Raw genomic sequence first — 16,829 nt, 5'->3', positions numbered from 1 at the left:
CGCCGTCGACCCCGCCCCCCGCCGCGCTCTCTCTCTCTGCGCTCCAGAACTTTGCGCGGGTCAAGATGCAGGTGACGATGTCGCTGGCGTCGCTCGTGGGGACGTCGGCGAGCTTCAGCGAGGACGCGCTCCGCCGCTCGCTGCACACCATGCTGGCCTACGCCGCCGCGGACGGCGACATGCAGCCCACCACCTTCCCCCTGCAGGCACGCATGGATGGATGGGATCCACGCGGCTTACACCAGGCTATATGATGCGCGGCCTACCGATGTGCGGCTTGCCAACGAGCGACTTGCCAGTGTGCGGCTTGCCAATGTGTGGCTTGGCAGTGTGCTGCTTGTCCATACGTGGCTTACCAATGGGTGACTTACCGATGCGTGACTTACCAATGTGCGACATACTATCGTGCGGCTTACCAACGAGATGCTTAATCTTGTGCGCCTTGCTATCACGCTGCTTACTGTTGCGTGGCATACTACCACGCGGAATTGACCGACTTACTTCCGTGCGGCATAGTTTACTAATGCGTGGTCTGGCTATTGGCACGGCTTACTAACATGTGGTGTGCTAACTCGCAGTTTACCAACGAGCGGTTTGCCAACACGGGTCCCGCCATCGCCCCTGCTTACTATCGCACGACTCTCCGTGCAGCTCACTAACAGGCGGTTTGCTAGGGCACGGCTTACTAACATGCTGGCCTTTGCAGCGACGACAAGCGACTTATAGCCTACCGCCTTCCCCGAGCACGGAATCCAAGGATCCTCCTGCACGGTATCCATGCTACAGCCTTATGCTGCCACCCCCCCCCCCCACCCCTTTCTGCTTTAATGCGCTCTACAATCTGGAGGTGGTAATTTGCCCGAGCCGATTTGCGCTGCGGCGGGGAACTACATTTTGCAATATTTTCATTCCCTCGTGTGATACACGTTCATCTTTGTTCCCATTTTATTTTGTACATTTTTTCTTTCGTCATTTTTGGTGACCACCGGGGGGTCGCTGTTGAACTCTCGTTAAACGTGGATGCGACAGGTGCGGGAGCTGGTGCTGAACCTGCAGACGATCCTCTCGGACACGGTGAAGATGAAGGAGTACAAACAGGACCCCGAGATGCTCATGGACCTCATGTACAGGTGCCGTCAAACTCCTCTCATCCGCCACCCCATTATCTGCCGTCACTGTTATCCGCTCAAATGACCACCGAAGCATTGAAGCCCATCTCCCGTTCACATCCCCGCGGAAGTCAGTGAGGTAGAATTCCACATTCCTATACCGGGGGGCGAGCCTACTGGACATTTGTGAAAAAAGAGCTTTATTGCCCGTCGGATTCTATCCATAGGATAACCGCCGTTGACAGAACACTTCCGAATTTGAACAGTTTATTTAGAATTTCCCTGTGAGCTAAAAACTAAAAAACTGTAAAATTTTAAACGTTTGCCATGGGTCGCATGAAATTATAAATGCAATAAATACAGCAATGAAGAAAGTCAACAAATAAAAATAAATGTACAATATATTACTTAATTATGAATTTAATATTTAACTAAAGTGAACATTAAGATTAGAGAAACATATTGCAAAATTTAGTGCATCTAGAGTGAGGAATAAGATTCGATTAAATATTGCAAAACAAGGAATAGAAACTCCTTTGGTAAAATAGTTTTCCTGTGCAAACAACAAATTGCAAGTAACCATAACACTCACCATGACGTTGCACACATTATAACAGAACAGGACTCATATACAGAATAATAATTATAAACGATTTGTTTATCATCTACTTGCTTCAGCAGTGAAGTGATACTGGTAGTAACCTCCTGGTTATACCAGCCCACAAGGGATTATTGTGTCCGTCCATCATGCATCCAAAAATGGGAGGGGTGGGGCTGGGTGGAGAGGGGAGGGTGGGGAGGAGCTGGGTGGGGAGGGAGGGGGAGGGTGGGGAGGGGCTGGGTGGGGAGGGGAGGGTGGGGCTGGGTGGGGGGTGGGAGGGCTGGGGCTGAGTGGGGAGGGGCTGGTCACCCCGTGGTGCCCTTATAAAACTCAACGTTTAACCTACTCACGCCGGCTTGTGCCCGCCCTCACAGTCGGGCATATTTGCGGAATACACCACGCCGCCGTTGACCCTGGCCATTGACCGAGCAACCCAACGTTCCTACCAGCTCCCTCCGCAGGAATGTGTTTCAAGATGATTGAGTGAAAGTGGTGATTTTATTGACCGTCCCACAGAGGGAGGGACAATCGACCGAGTCAACCCCACAACCAGGAATCCTTGCGATTGCGAGCCGCTCGCTGAAACGCTGAGCCACCTGGACTCCCGCCCCAATTGATCTGCAGAGCCTCGTGTTTTTCCTGCCGATGGATTCTGGCCGTTGCAGAGTCGGTGTAGAGAGACGGTCTCAGGCACAGAAGTAAAGCCGCACCTGAGCGACCTGGTTGCGTGCAACTGAATCTTTTGTGCGTGGACTTCTCTGCAGCCAGTTGCGAGCAGCTGGGCAATCGAGTTGCTCACGGTGTAGAGATACGTCGACCTGCTCGGCGATACGTAGCGAAGCGTTTCATCGCTAGTGATGAGTTTACGCCAACTGCGATTGGTCGTTACGAAGGGTTCGGGTGTGGCCAGCACCACGTCCGGCCGTTTGAGGCTGAGTTGATTCGGGGTAGGCCATGAGCGGGAATCGAACTCGGGTTGCCGGGGTCGTAGCGCAGCGTGCTAACCCTCACTTACACACACTCACAAAGTCAAAGATCCCCGTATATGGCTTTAGCAGACTGTTGGAGCAAGCGCTGTTAGCGAGCACCTATGAAGGCCGGCATGGCACACAAGGGGGTGGGTGGCCTACATCACACCAGTGGCGATGTTTACACACCACACCGGGTACTCATTTGAGGCTGAGTCGACCTAGGGGAGGCCCAGGATCGGTGGGTGGCCTACATCACACCAGTGGCGATGTTTGCACACCACACCGGGTACTCATTTGAGGCTGAGCCGACTTAGGGGAGGCCCAGGACCGGTTCAAATAATCGTCACTGGTGTTGACGGTGACCGGGAATCGAACTCGGCTCACCGGGTTCGTAGCGCAGCGTAGTGCTAACCGCCACCACCACCGCTCCCCAGCACCGCAAACTCACAAACGCACGCTGACACCCGCGCACGCACGCGCGCTCTCGCGTTTGCCCCGCGAGCCCGCAGGATCGCCAAGGGCTACCAGGCGTCCCCCGACCTGCGGCTGACGTGGCTGCAGAACATGGCGCGGCGGCACACGGAGCGGCGCAGCCACGCGGAGGCGGCGCACTGCCTGCTGCACTCGGCTGCCCTCGTAGCAGAGTACCTATCCATGCTGGAAGACCGGCCGCACCTGCCCATCGGCAGCGTCTCCTTCCAGGTGCGTGCGTGTGTGTGCGTGTGTGTGCGTGTGTGAGGTTGGCTACGTACGGTGTGAAAGAAGTCCGACATACGTACGTGGGACGACAGTGCGTGCGTGGGACAGGAGTGTGCGTGGGACAGGTGCGTACGTGGGCTGGGTATGTGCGTGGGACAGGTGTGTGCGTGGGATAAGCCTGCGTGCAGTGTGTGTGGGACAGGAGTGTGCGTGGGACAGGTGCGTACGTGGGCTGGGTATGTGCGTGGGACAGGTGTGTGCGTGGGATAAGTCTGCGTGCAGTGTGCGTGGGACAGGAGTGTGTGTGGGACAGGAGTGTGCGTGGGACAGGTGCGTGCGTGGGACAGGAGTGTGCGTGGGACAGGAGTGTGCATGGGACAGATGCGTGCGTGGGACAAGTGTGCATGGGTCACGCAGTGGTGAGCGCTACGAAACCGATGACCAGAGTTCGATTCCCGCTCACGGCCACCAACACCGGTGACGATTATCTGAACCGGTCCTGGGGCTACCCTAGGTCGACTGGGCCTCAATTGAGTACCCGGTGCGGTGTGTCAACATCGCCACGGCCGGGTGTGGTGTTGGCCTCGTGTGCTGTGTCAGCCTTCATAGGTGCTCGCTGACAGCACTTTTCCCAACAGTTAAGGCTATACGGGGGATCTTTGTCTTTGCTGTTGTTCACGTTGTTGCTGCTGCTGCGGTGGTTGTGTGCTTGTTGCACGGGGATGTGTCGTGCCACCCGCGGGGGGGATAGAGGATCTCGGGGAACGTGCTGGAGGAGTCGGCCGTGTCGGACGACATCCTCTCCCCCGACGAGGAAGGCATCTGCTCCGGCGGATACTTCTCGGAGAATGGCCTCGTGGGATTGCTCGAGCAGGCTGCCAACGCTTTGAGCATGGTACACACGCCAGCCCCCCAACCCACACACTAGCCCCCCAACCCACCCACCAGCCCCCCAACCCACCCACCAGCCCCCCAACCCACCCACCAGCCCCCCAACCCACCCACCAGCCCCCCAACCCACCCACCAGCCCTCCAACCCAGGCACGAGACCTCCAACCCATCCGCCAGCCTTCATGAATTAGTTCAAATTTTCGTTATTGCTCAATTGGTTATGTGAGTTGTACATTGCAATTGTCGTCCCTTTACTTGCAGACTAATAGCTGTTTGCAAGCCACGTGCTAAGTTTCCTTGTGCACACAGGGACAGCTGCCACTGAATTCATTAATTCGATCATGCGTTCATTCATTCCTTTGTTAATTCTTTCACTCATCCATGCGATCGTCCGTGCGTTCGTTAATTCTTTGTCCATTCACTCGTGCGTTCCTGCATTCGATCGTTCGTCCGTAATGTGTGCGTGATCCCCCCTGCGACCCCCCGCGCCCCTCCCCCCCTCCCCCCCCACTAGGCACAGATGCACGAGTCTGTGAACGAGGTGTACAAGCTGCTGATCCCCGTGTACGAGGCGAACCGCGACGCTCAGCGCCTGGCCAGCATCCACGGCAAGCTGCAGGACGCCTTCAACAAGATCGTCACCCAGGTGGGGGCCACACATCAGTCAGTCAGCCGGGTAATCCGCTTGTTTCCGGTGAGGCCCATTCAGCCAAGAAGCTCTTGTCTTACCTATGGAGACCCCGCCAAAGCGGTCGATAAGATGGTGGCGAGTACGTTACATGGGAGGGTTTACAGGTGCTGTGTAGAGTGGCTGGTCTAATGGTAGCCAGCGCGCTACATGAGGAAGGAGGGTTGACAAAGGCTGTATAGAACAAACTGCGGGGGCAAGTGCTGTTAGCGAGTAGCACCGATGAAGGCCGGCACGGCACACAAGGGTGCGGCTGGCCGCCACCACGCCTGGCCGCCTTTGTCTCCTCAAAGTGGCGATGTTTACACATGGCATCAGCGACTCATTTGAGGCTGAGTTGACCTCCCCACACAGGCAGTGTGAGTCAGGAGAGAGAGGTGAATGAATAAACAACCAAATATATAAATATATAGATAAGTTAATAAACGAACTACGGGATCTTTTCGCGCGACTTTCGTCATTTAGGTGACCTGGGTATAACTCTCTCATGACCTCGCTCTCTCTGAGCCTCACCCCGTTCCGCAAAAATCAACTTGACACGTCTCCTGTGCGTCTCCGCCACCGCCCGTAGGACGTGAAGCGGATGTTCGGCACCTACTTCCGCGTCGTTTTCTACGGCGCCAAATTCGGTGACCTCGACGCCACGGAGTACGTCTACAAGGAGCCGTCCATCACCAAGCTGCCCGAGATTTCGCACCGCCTGGAGGTGCCGACCTGATGGGCCGTAGCCCTAAACAAGATACGGTCGTGATCCTTCACGTGTAGATTTTTGGGGTTAGGCCACGTCGTCCTTAAGACCCCCCCCCCCCCCACACCGGCCGACACAGCCGAACAAATGAAGTTCTCAAGTGTGTGTGTGTGAATTGCATTTATTTAAATGTTTTCTAAAAATTCCAATAATTTGTACTTTTGGTATTGGCATCGTTCATGTAGCACGCGTGCTCTCATCACGAAGGCGCTGTGTTTCACAGATGGTTATAGTCGGGCAGTAGGGGGACGACGTTGCTCATGCATGTACGTTGAACTTCTTTCGCACCGTACGTAGCCAACCATGCTAATCAGAGGTTCGGGGGAAGGACAGCAAACTGAACACAAAAAGCAGTTCTAAAATTAAATGAGTTTTCAATCGAGAATTTGAAAGTGTAAAGCTCCAGTGGCTTCCTAAAATCGGAAGGGGGAGCATTCCAGACGACCGCAGAAGCGCATCTGAGAAAAGTTCACAAGCATTGAACGCTGTTGATTCCACTGGTCAACAATAAAAAAACACTTTTTTCTGGCCTGCACTTTTGCAGCTGTTTTAGACTAATTTCAGGGTGCTGATTCCAAATCTGATCTCAGATTTGCTCTATCGCATCTCATTTTATGCTATCGGCATACCCCATTTTCATTGATTTTACCCGAAATTAACTCTGTCACTTATGATTGCAAGTTGTTACGAGTGAGTGACTGCTTTAGTGTTAAAATATGGTGCTGTATTTTTAGAATAGTGTGTTTATAATATCATTTTATGTAGATATTTACATTTATTTAATATCTTTCTTCTGCAGTTTTTATTGAAAATGCAATATTTGATATCTCAAAAACCCTGATGTGATAGACAAAAACTGATGCCAGATTTCGAATCCGCACCCCAAAATTACCTTAAACCCGTTGGAATACCTTATGCCAGAAAATGTGTGTTGACCAGTGTTCTGCTTGTGATCCGATTCCTGTTCTACTGCACTCTGCTGCCACGTCTATGCTGCCCGCCTTTAGCCAACCCGCACCGAGCAGCGTGCAGAGATTGCTCGGTCAAAATAAGCGTCCCATGGACGTGCACGGTGTCGCGAGGCCCTTGTCCATCAGCGGATTGACAATAGGGTCAGGGGGGGCGACCTCTGTCTTTGACCAAAATAGTTTGAGAGTCGCATCACACGCAGAGCTACCGGTAGACGTACACGAACATAGCAGGTATACTGCAGAAAACAAAACACGTTTTGACTTCAATAAGCAAAATGGGTGATGGAATAAACTGCATCTGTTTAATTCCCCCCCCCCCCCCACATCGGTCATTCTTTAACAATCTAATTTCACTGTTGTACATTTTGTCGTCACCAAGGCCATTCCGCAGTGACCCCATTCCCTGCCGTATTTCATCGATTATCTTCACGTAAAGTTACGTTTAAGATTTACGTTTTTTGTTTAAAAAAGACAAAACGGCTGCCCGCAGGCATTCTACGGACAGAGACTTGGGGCGCGGTACGTGGAGGTAATCAAGGACTCCTGTCCCGTGGACACTGGAAGCCTGGACCCCAACAAGGTTCGTACAACCTCCTCGGTTTTTTTAACGCATAGCCTTGTTTAATGTGACCTTTTTTGCCCGTATCAAAGTATGAAAAGGTAAAAATAGGTTTTACCCTTTCTGGCAATAAGACAGGAGGTGTTAAGATGTTCAAACACCAAATAGAAACCTGTTGCAAGGAATCAAGTCTGCATCAACCACACGTACTTGTGGTGAACGTGCAAACAAACATGCTGTGATAATAGATGGCATTGTCTTTGAAACTGATTGGCCTACACCAGAGACAGTCTTCTCTAGGGCTTCGTCTCACCAGTGGTAACACGCGAACACTCACACAGTGATAACACACAAACACCCACACGGTGGTAACACACGAACACCCACACAGTGGTAACACATGAACACTCACACAGTGGTAACACACACAAACACCCACACAGTGGTAACACACAAACACCCACACAGTGGTAACACACGAACACTCACACAGTGGTAACACACGAACACTCACACAGTGGTAACACATGAACACTCACACAGTGGTAACACACACAAATACTCGCACAGTGTTAGCACACAAACACCCACACAGTGGTAACACACACAAATACTCGCACAGTGTTAGCACACAAACACCCACACAGTGGTAACACACAAACACCCACACAGTGGTAACACACAAATACTCGCACAGTGTTAACACACAAACACCCACACAGTGGTAACACACACAAATACTCGCACAGTGTTAACACACGAACACCCACACAATGGTAACACAAACACCCACAGTGGTAACACACAAACACCCACACAGTGGTAACACACAAATACTCGCACAGTGTTAACACACAAACACCCACACAGTGGTAACACACACAAATACTCGCACAGTGTTAACACACGAACACCCACACAGTGGTAACCCACACGAACACCCACACAATGATAACGCACACACAAATACTCGCACAATGGAAACACATTAAAGCACCCGCGCCGTTGCTGACTGTAGCTGCGCGTGTGTCAGGCGTACATCCAGATCACGTACGTGGAGCCGTACTTCGAGGCGTACGAGGCGAAGCACCGCGTGACCCACTTCGACCGCAACTGGAACCTGCGGCGCTTCATGTTCGCGACGCCGTTCACGCGCGAGGGCCGTGCCCGTGGCGAGCTGCGCCAGCAGTACAAGCGCAAGACGCTACTCACCACCTCGCACGCCTTCCCCTACATCAAGACGCGCATCCAAGTGGTGCATCGCGAGGAGGTACGACGTCCCGTCCCACCCCCCCCCGTCCCTCGTGACGGCAGGCGCCGTTGCATCGCCTTGGCTTACATGTTTTTGTCGCGGTCGAAACACCAAAATGCAAAGCTTAGTTTTCAAATGTTTTCCTTCTGATTAGTATAAGCAATAAACTCAACTGTATTTGTGCCAAATTGTATCTTTCACATGCTGCACTTATGAACACGCCAATTCGAGTTCCATTCCTGATCGTGGTTCTGGGCCCTGCCTCCACCCCACTCTTCACCAACCACGGTAGCGAGATGTTAACTACCTCGCCTCGTACGCAGGAGGTCGTGGGTTCGATCCCGACCGTGATGCCTGCTGTATATTTGGAGTTTGTGTTTCTCTCTCTTCCCGTAGTGGCGTGGAGTTTTTCTCAGGGTCCTCTGGGTTTTTTCCCACTCCACATTTAGAATCAACATGCGTTTAGAGTATTTCGCTGTTATACATGTCCACATCATGAGCCACTTTGTTCAGCTATCATTTGTGGCCAGGTCGCTTCTGAAAAATAGCTATATAGCTCAGTGGGCCTTACCTGGTAAAATAATACGTAGTCAAGTTTTAGTTTAGTTTGTAATAACAATAACAATGATAAGAATAATTTAAACTTGTAACGCGCCACCACCACACCGTCAGTTGTTTGCTCTCGGAGAGAGAGAACAGCTCGGAGGCACTCCCGTGAGTCCAGTCCACCACGAATGCACTGCGCCAGTTTCGTGCGAGGGGGCAACGCTTTATCCCGTAACAGGTGGAACAGATGGGAGTCCACATTTGCTGTAGCGCCTTCTCCTGGCAACTCGGGGTATGGCAGCACCTCGACAGCAAGCGCTTGTTAGGCTATATTAGGTTAGATTGCCAACGCGGTTCGGATTCATGGAGCAGTGTAAATGGGAACGCATCTCAGGACGCCGTGCGACGGTTTGTCATGCGATTGTTTAGTTTGTTGTCCTTCCCCCGGCACCTCCGATTAGCACGGTTGGCTACGTATGGTGTGAAAGAAGTTCAACATACGTACAGATGTATACATACATCCATAAGTTGCTTACCGCTGGTAAAGCGCCCTGGGCCGCCGCGGCGTGAAGGGCCCTCTATCAAAAACATTATTATTGCTTCCAGCGGTCACGAAAACAATGACAATAATAACACGAAAAAAATATGAAGGAGCTGCTAGCTCAGCATGTGTCCCAGTTGAGCCTCCCAGAAATGCGGTAGCCTCATTATAATTTCGCTGTGTTCATCTTATTGTAGTAGTAGTAGTATTATTATCGTAATCACGAAGCTTGTTTCCTGAGAAAATCCCCTTCCGAGTCTCACGACTCATTGCAGGAGGGCCCTCCAAAGTTTGTTTCCGCAATGGTGGGCGACGGTTGCTCTGCATAATGCCAGTCGGGTATTTTGCGGCGAAATTTGTTTTAAATAAAAATTTGACAAAGTTGAACTGCGGCGCCGGTGCGCAACGGCCTGCTCTTGCGTTTGGCGTCGCGAGATTGTGGCGTTTTCCGCGTGTAGCATTTTTACCGTTGATACACCGGCCAGCGTTAATCGGGGCCGGCCGCTGGAATTAAACCGCAAACGAGCGAGCGAACACGCCACTGCTCCGCCGTGTCAGCGGTCTATGACGGGCTCTTGCGGTCCTATTGCGTCTCGTTGGCAGATCGTCCTCACTCCCATCGAGGTGGCCATCGAGGACATGCAGAAGAAAATCAGCGAGCTCGCCGTGGCCACGCATCAAGAGCCGCCGGACCCCAAGATGCTCCAGATGGTCCTGCAGGGATCCGTGGGGACAACCGTCAACCAGGTAATCTGGTTGGGCGAGGGGACAGCGTAACAGGTGGGCCCCGTGGCTCGAGAAGGGGTGGTGGGGGGAGTTCACAATGGCTGCGTTGGAGGCTCTGAGCCGGCACCGCTGGGTAGCCGAGTTCAATTCCAGGTGTCAGCTGCCCAACTATGGTTAAACTGCTTCCTCATATCTAGTGAGATGATGGTCTCAGCCTCGTCACAGCCACATGACCATGGCCCTAAATCTGACCCTGCATATCAACCCAAAACCCTGACTAGCCCTGACCCAAACCATAATTGTGACCATGACCCTAACCTTTTCCCCTGACTCGTAAGCTTGTCCCTAACTCTGAATCTTGTCCTCAACCCTATCTCCGATTATCTTGGTTGGCTACGTACGGTGCGAAAGAATTTCAGCATAAATACATCTATAACCTTTTCCATAATCCATAACCCCATCTCTAACCCTAACCCTGTCTCTAACCCGGACCCTGTCCTTTGCCTGCTGCCCGCTCCCCAGGGTCCGCTTGAGGTGGCGCAGGTCTTCCTGTCGGACATCCCCACCGACCCCCGGGATTTCCGCTTCCACAACAAACTCCGGCTGTGCTTCAAAGACTTCATGAAGAGGTGAGGACGCGTTGAGCTCGCCCCACGCGACCCGCACGGGGATGGTCACGGTGGTGGAGCGGTGATGGCCGCGGCTGCGGTGTGATGGTACTGTCGATGGTAATTGCCGAGATAGCAGTGGTGGCGAGTTGTCAATAAACGACGGGCTTGGGCAATGCCAAAAGGAACGGAATGCTTCCGGGAGGATGTCCGTCGCAGAGGTGGAGCGATGAAACCGGCGAGTGAAGGTGCAAGGTGGATCGTAAGTTCGCACGATGACGGGAGAAATGGCGGCGGCAGCTTTGGAAGGTCTTCGTCCAGCAGTGGATAGCTCATGGCTGATGTTGATTAATAAACGCTAACCCCGGTTACGACTTAACTCTAACCCTAAATCAAATACATTCAAATTAACTCTAACCCCGGTTTTACATATGATCTGACAAAAAAAACGGTTGCGCTGGGTGGGACGCTTATGCAGGATGGTGGTGAAGGCCGATTGCCGAGAGAGGCATTAGAGTGGTCTCCACGAGTCTGGTGTCCAAGGGGGAGACTTAAGAGCAGATCGTGGGATATCGTTCGGGCAGAACTATGGGTCTCTTGAGTGAGTCTATGGCAGTCTGTGAGTTTGTGTATTTGTGTGTGCATCAGCCAGTCATCTCAGTCAGTCGACCCGTGGCACCTGTGTCTGCCCCGTGACCTTCTGCCAGCGGGCGTTCGACACTTCACGCGGCCTCAACGTGCACATAGCCTGGCACAAGCGTCGTGGTGACGTCACCGCCACTTACTGGCGAATGGCGGTTGTTGTTGTTGAATTTGTGAATCTATAGGACTCTGTGTGAGTCTATGGCTGTTTGTATGATTATATGGGTATCGATGTGAGTCTGTGGGTCTCTGTGGGAGTCTGTTCTCTATGGGAGTCTGTGGGTCTCTATGGGAGTGTATGGCTGTCTGTGGGAGTTTATCGGTCTCCGTGTGAGTCTAAGAGCAGGTGATGGAATGAGGCTGTCAGGGCAGATCTTGCAGCTCGCTGCAAGTCGACTGCGTGTGGGGAGAAAATCCCTGGCGATGAGGTGCGGTGGTGGTGGCATCGCCGGATTTATCCACGATGACCTCTTGACCTCGTTACCGCACGGCCAGGTGCCGTGACGCGCTCAAGAAGAACAAGCACCTGATCGCCATGGACCAGCACGAGTACCAGAAGGAGCTGGAGAAAAACTACTTGCGTCTTGTGGACGCCCTGCACCCCATTATCGATCGCAAAATCCCAGAGCTCTACAGACCCGTCGAGGCCTTCACCTGTGCCAGGTGAGGAGAGAGACGGAGGAATCCTCAAAGTGCCCTAGTCTGGGGCTCTGTTAAGTCTCGGGGATTAAAACCGAATTACGAAGATTCATAAATGCACCTTCATGAGGCTCTATGAGCCTCGGGCCTTAACATTGAACCCAAAGAAATTAAAAGATGTCCTGAGACGTGGTTCATGTTTGAGTAGTCAGTACATTGACCCATATCTGTTTTGTATTGGGTTAGGCCAAGTGGTCGTGTGTTTATGTAGCCATAATTCTTGTCGTTAACCCTCTACCACGTGACAAGATTATCACGTTTAAAAAAATGCTATTTATTTACGTGCCGATGTGTTGATCAAATTCTGACCACGATGATGTTTCAAATCTCCCAGCAGGGAATCGTTCAAGAGGCAGAACCCCAGGCTCACACAGTGATACGGCAGTGACAACACAACGGGGGCTTAGTCGTGAGCGCCGCTGCCGGGTATTAATCGGAGCGATAGCGCCACGGCAGGGGGAATGTGGGGGGCGTGCGTGGGGCGGCGGGGGGGGGGGGGGTGCGGTTTCGAGGCATGGCTCCTCAGGATTTTACTGGAGCGTTTACCGCTGCCTTCATTTACACTGGAGCGATCTGAATGTGGACACCGCCAGTTGCCTCGCGTAACGGGCCGAAGCGTCGGGCAGGCTGTCGCCCCTGAGGCCTTGTCTGTTTTTTCGGCACGGGGCGGAACTTACCTTTGCACAAAGATTGCGTCGACGTGGTTTTGTTTTCGCACGAAAGCCTCGTTACAATATTTATGGCGGCCGTTTTGTGCGCGTGATTGCCAATGCTTTAGGGAAATGAGATTAGGATTTTATCGGTATCCCTCTTGCATTGAAACACTGAGGTTTTTTTTTTACGCCCTTAAATGTTAACACTTTTAAGTGCAACAACAAAGCAAATGTATTATTTAGAGGCCTTTGTTTAATCCGCTCCTGCGTGGGGGGCCTCACCGAACACTGCATCGGCTGTCGGAGGTCGCTTGACTGTTACTTCCACACCACGCCGGTCGGTATAGGTTGGTGGTGCGTGGAGCATAGATGTTGGAGCATAATACAGTGCAACAATGGATTTTGCTGCACCGCGAGCCACTGGCAACTTGGCCAAACAGCAACAGCCTATACATGGTGGTCGCCCATCCAAGCACTTTCCAAGCTCAAGCCTGCTTAGCTTCTTAATTCTGATGATATCGGGTGCATTCTGGGAAAATTGATCTTGGCTTGGGTCTAATAAACAATTACACTTTGTAATTAACACTTAAAAGAGTTTTTAAGCAACCATTTGCAGGTTCTTGCCAAAACATTCCGTTGGCCATCGCCAAGTATCAATGTTGTCGATCAAAGCGCAGCAAGGTTCCTTTTTTATTATTATTATTTGTATCTTTTAAACACGTTTGTGGATTTGCCACGTGCCCGTGTTTGCATCGAAGCCATACTTTGTGTATTAAGCCACACACCAAAAAGCATGCACGCAGACAATTCATTATTGAGTGAGCCTCTTTGATTGGAAGGTGCTAACGTATGGCAGAGACTTATTGTGAACCAAATCACCATCGCAGCCCTTGATCCACCCACTACTGCATGATGAACTCCAAAAATAAACCTGTCAGTCATGGGGGTTGTTTGACCATACTTTGCCACGCTTAGTCAGTGTGGGTTGGTGAAGGTGGAGGGCATAAGATGTGGAAGCATCGATGTTGCGGTGCTGTCCTCTGCTGGCCATCTCCTAGCCTCACAGCACTATGACAACCTGTTATACGTGGTGGTGGTGGTGGTGGTGATTACCCATCCAAGCCCTATCCAGGCTCAACTCTACTTAGCTTCTGAGTTCTTGCGAGATCTGTGTGCATTCCCGGTCATTTGTTCACTGGGCAATCGCAAATCATTTCTAAAGCAACCAACGTATGTATTCAAGATGAGTGAAAAAAATCAACACATTTGCACTGTTCATGTGATATTGATGATTGTCCATCCACGGCAATCGTCCTGCGGACAAACCTGCCCTTGCCGTGGTAATGTGGAATTTCCGCCGTTGGCCCAGGGCCTAGGAATGGAGATGTCGCCCAATATTGCTCGTTTGAGCAGTGGGACACTGACGTGTATTGTGACTATTATTACTGTTGCAGTGCAACGTCACATCCGACTCACTTGGTAATGAGGCGTAGGCGGATATGTGAAAAGGCCAGATATTTTATCATCTGGCAACTGCACCACGTGCAAATACTTCACTGGGCGGGGGTGGTTAATTGGTCATGGGAGGGTATGTTACGGTCGGATATTCGGCGTTGTACTTATTTCGGTACTTTCTTGTCCATGGACAGGTATGGGTTGAACACCTGCAAGTTCACACCTGTGCGCCTGTACTCAGCAATGGCCGCCCTTGTACTACTGTGTTAAATTACGTGGGCTCTGAGCCACTTCGATGGCGTCAAGTCCGCGGGTATCCTGTAGCGTCGGGTCGTGTATCTTTTCTGAGCAGAGCTGCGTTACATTCCGAAAAAGAAGATCCCAAGTCCTTAAAATTCCAAATGATGAGAATTTTTATTATTATCTGAAAGTCATTCCTTTGGTAGCTGCACAGCCGAGCGGGCTGTGTGTGCCGGGCTCTATGACAAGAGGTTTAAGCATCGTTCTCGGTGAAAAATACTTCAAAAGGCTCGGTTAGTTCAATTGTTATTGCCACTCTTGTTCTGTCAATAGAGTGTGCCACATACATTTTTTTAATTTAGATTTAAAGCTTTCGTGACTGCAGGGATTCATCTTCTTGGTTTTTTCGGTAAAGTCACGTAGAAGGGAAATAATAAAATAATAAAAATTCAACATAATAAAATATAAAACATAATAAAAAATGATTATGTTTTATTTTTATTATTTTATTATTTCCCTTCTACGTGACTTTACCGAAAGAACCAAGAAGATGAATGTCTTTGTTTGTTACGAATATAGGCACCCGCTTTGTTCCCCTGATCGTGCTGTCGGCTTTGTGTATCGAGACGAAGAATCAATCGGGATCTCGCGCAGAGCAACAGTCCGGCCCCGTCGTGCTCTCGGGTAACGGTCCACAAAAGCGGATGTCATAGAACTACCTTTAAGATCCCTTCTCACATCCTCTGGTCCACACGGGAGGCAGAGGTCGCAACCGGGTACCCGATACCCGTACCCTACCCGATACCCGGCTACCCGTACCCGGCCGGGTACGGGTACCCATTTGCGACCCTGGTGCGGCCGGGTACGGGTAAGGAATCAAAACCCGTTTGCGACCTCTGACAGGAGGACATCAGACCGTTCCCACCAACCCACCCTGCCACAGGGAGTAACGTTCGTCACATGGCAATGTTTAATTGTCAGACCTGGAACTTAGTCAAATTGAAGTGCAGAGCCAAATAAAATTTGATGATTTTTATTGTGCAGTCATTGGGCTTACGCTGTCAACTTGCCAAACGTAAACACTCCACGATATTTTTGATGTCACTGCGGAGCCACGAGGTCATGACTGAAAGTATTTTTTTTTTCCCCCTCGACAGTGAAGATTCGATTTTGCGTGGGACAGCCCGGGGACACACAGCCTAGGTGTGTAGCGAGCTACAAGATGAGAGCTATTTGTGTTTTTTGCGTGTGTTATCTTCCTGTCAGTGATGGGACTCGTGTAAGGTGATGTCAGCAGCATAATTGTGTGTGCACTGTTATTTCGCAAATATATGTTTCCAATAAAAATGCTTTTGTTACAATGTTGGTTTCGGTCCTATCAATTGTGCAGTCACCACCCACACTTCACGTGGCCTCATACTTCGTCATCGCGACTCTCCACTGCTGGATTAAGGCCTCCCCAAGCCACCGCCGCCACTGCCGCCACCCATCACAGTTCCGCGATGCAACGACCCATGTCGATCTCCACACGCGAGTTCATTTCATCGCTCCATCTCCGTCGGTGGCAGTACGATTGGACAACATACTCTTTGGTCAACACCCTGTGTTGCTTTGGGGCCGTCCATAAAAGACGTCACGCGATTTTGGACGATTTTTGACCCGCCCCCCTCCCCCTTCGTCACACGGCGTCACAAAAAGTCAGACCCTCCCTCAAATATGACGTCACAAAGCTCTGCCCCCCCCCCCAAAACAAAAAACATGCTTCAAATCGCTTTAAACTATTGTCATTGTAGTGCGTATTTAACGTGGCGCTGCACTCTGATGTTGTAGGAGAAAACATTTATTTAAAAGTCTATTTAATTAAGTAGAACGTGTTGTCTATTTAAAGTTGCGCATTTTTATGTGACGTCACATTTCTCACCCCCCCCCCCTCGTCACAAATGTCTGACCCCCCCCCCCCCCCTAGAAGCGTGACGTCATTTATGGACGGCCCCTTTCACATTTCTCCCCGGCACGATGCGGTGTGGATTTATTTGGCATCTAGATGCGACCGCACCTCGGGACGTCGTACAGAAACGGAGTGGCATTAAGCACTTTTATACCTAATACCAGGGGCGGTTTCTTCATTAGGGCGATTGGGCGACGCACCACCAATGTCATTCAACCACAATCACGCTAGCCGTCACTGTGCAGCCTCTGGATATAGTCCAATCAGCGTCATGTCACGTTC

At 51.2% G+C, this 16,829-nt stretch overlaps 1 protein-coding gene across 1 annotated transcript in view; it reads left to right on the top strand.

The window, feature by feature from the left end:
* LOC133349360 (dedicator of cytokinesis protein 7-like) overlaps nucleotides 1-15,960 on the top strand; it is an 80,388-nt gene extending 64,428 nt beyond the window's left edge. The window contains exons 37-48 of the mRNA XM_061562726.1: nucleotides 48-206; nucleotides 1,030-1,130; nucleotides 3,191-3,383; nucleotides 4,132-4,275; nucleotides 4,786-4,917; nucleotides 5,531-5,665; nucleotides 7,169-7,258; nucleotides 8,271-8,507; nucleotides 10,180-10,323; nucleotides 10,825-10,931; nucleotides 12,048-12,215; nucleotides 12,586-15,960. Of these exons, the coding sequence (XP_061418710.1) occupies nucleotides 48-206; nucleotides 1,030-1,130; nucleotides 3,191-3,383; nucleotides 4,132-4,275; nucleotides 4,786-4,917; nucleotides 5,531-5,665; nucleotides 7,169-7,258; nucleotides 8,271-8,507; nucleotides 10,180-10,323; nucleotides 10,825-10,931; nucleotides 12,048-12,215; nucleotides 12,586-12,628 (1,653 nt within the window). The 3' untranslated portion in view covers nucleotides 12,629-15,960. The remainder of the gene's footprint in view (nucleotides 1-47; nucleotides 207-1,029; nucleotides 1,131-3,190; nucleotides 3,384-4,131; nucleotides 4,276-4,785; nucleotides 4,918-5,530; nucleotides 5,666-7,168; nucleotides 7,259-8,270; nucleotides 8,508-10,179; nucleotides 10,324-10,824; nucleotides 10,932-12,047; nucleotides 12,216-12,585) is intronic.
* The last annotated feature ends 869 nt before the right edge of the window (nucleotides 15,961-16,829 follow it).

Source organism: Lethenteron reissneri, chromosome 4 (assembly GCF_015708825.2).
Source record: "Lethenteron reissneri isolate LAM-NWPU_2019-01 chromosome 4, ASM1570882v1, whole genome shotgun sequence".
Taxonomy (NCBI): Eukaryota; Metazoa; Chordata; class Hyperoartia; order Petromyzontiformes; family Petromyzontidae; genus Lethenteron; species Lethenteron reissneri.
Note: the sequence above shows the minus strand (reverse complement) of the source record. Positions and strands in the feature narration are given on the sequence as shown.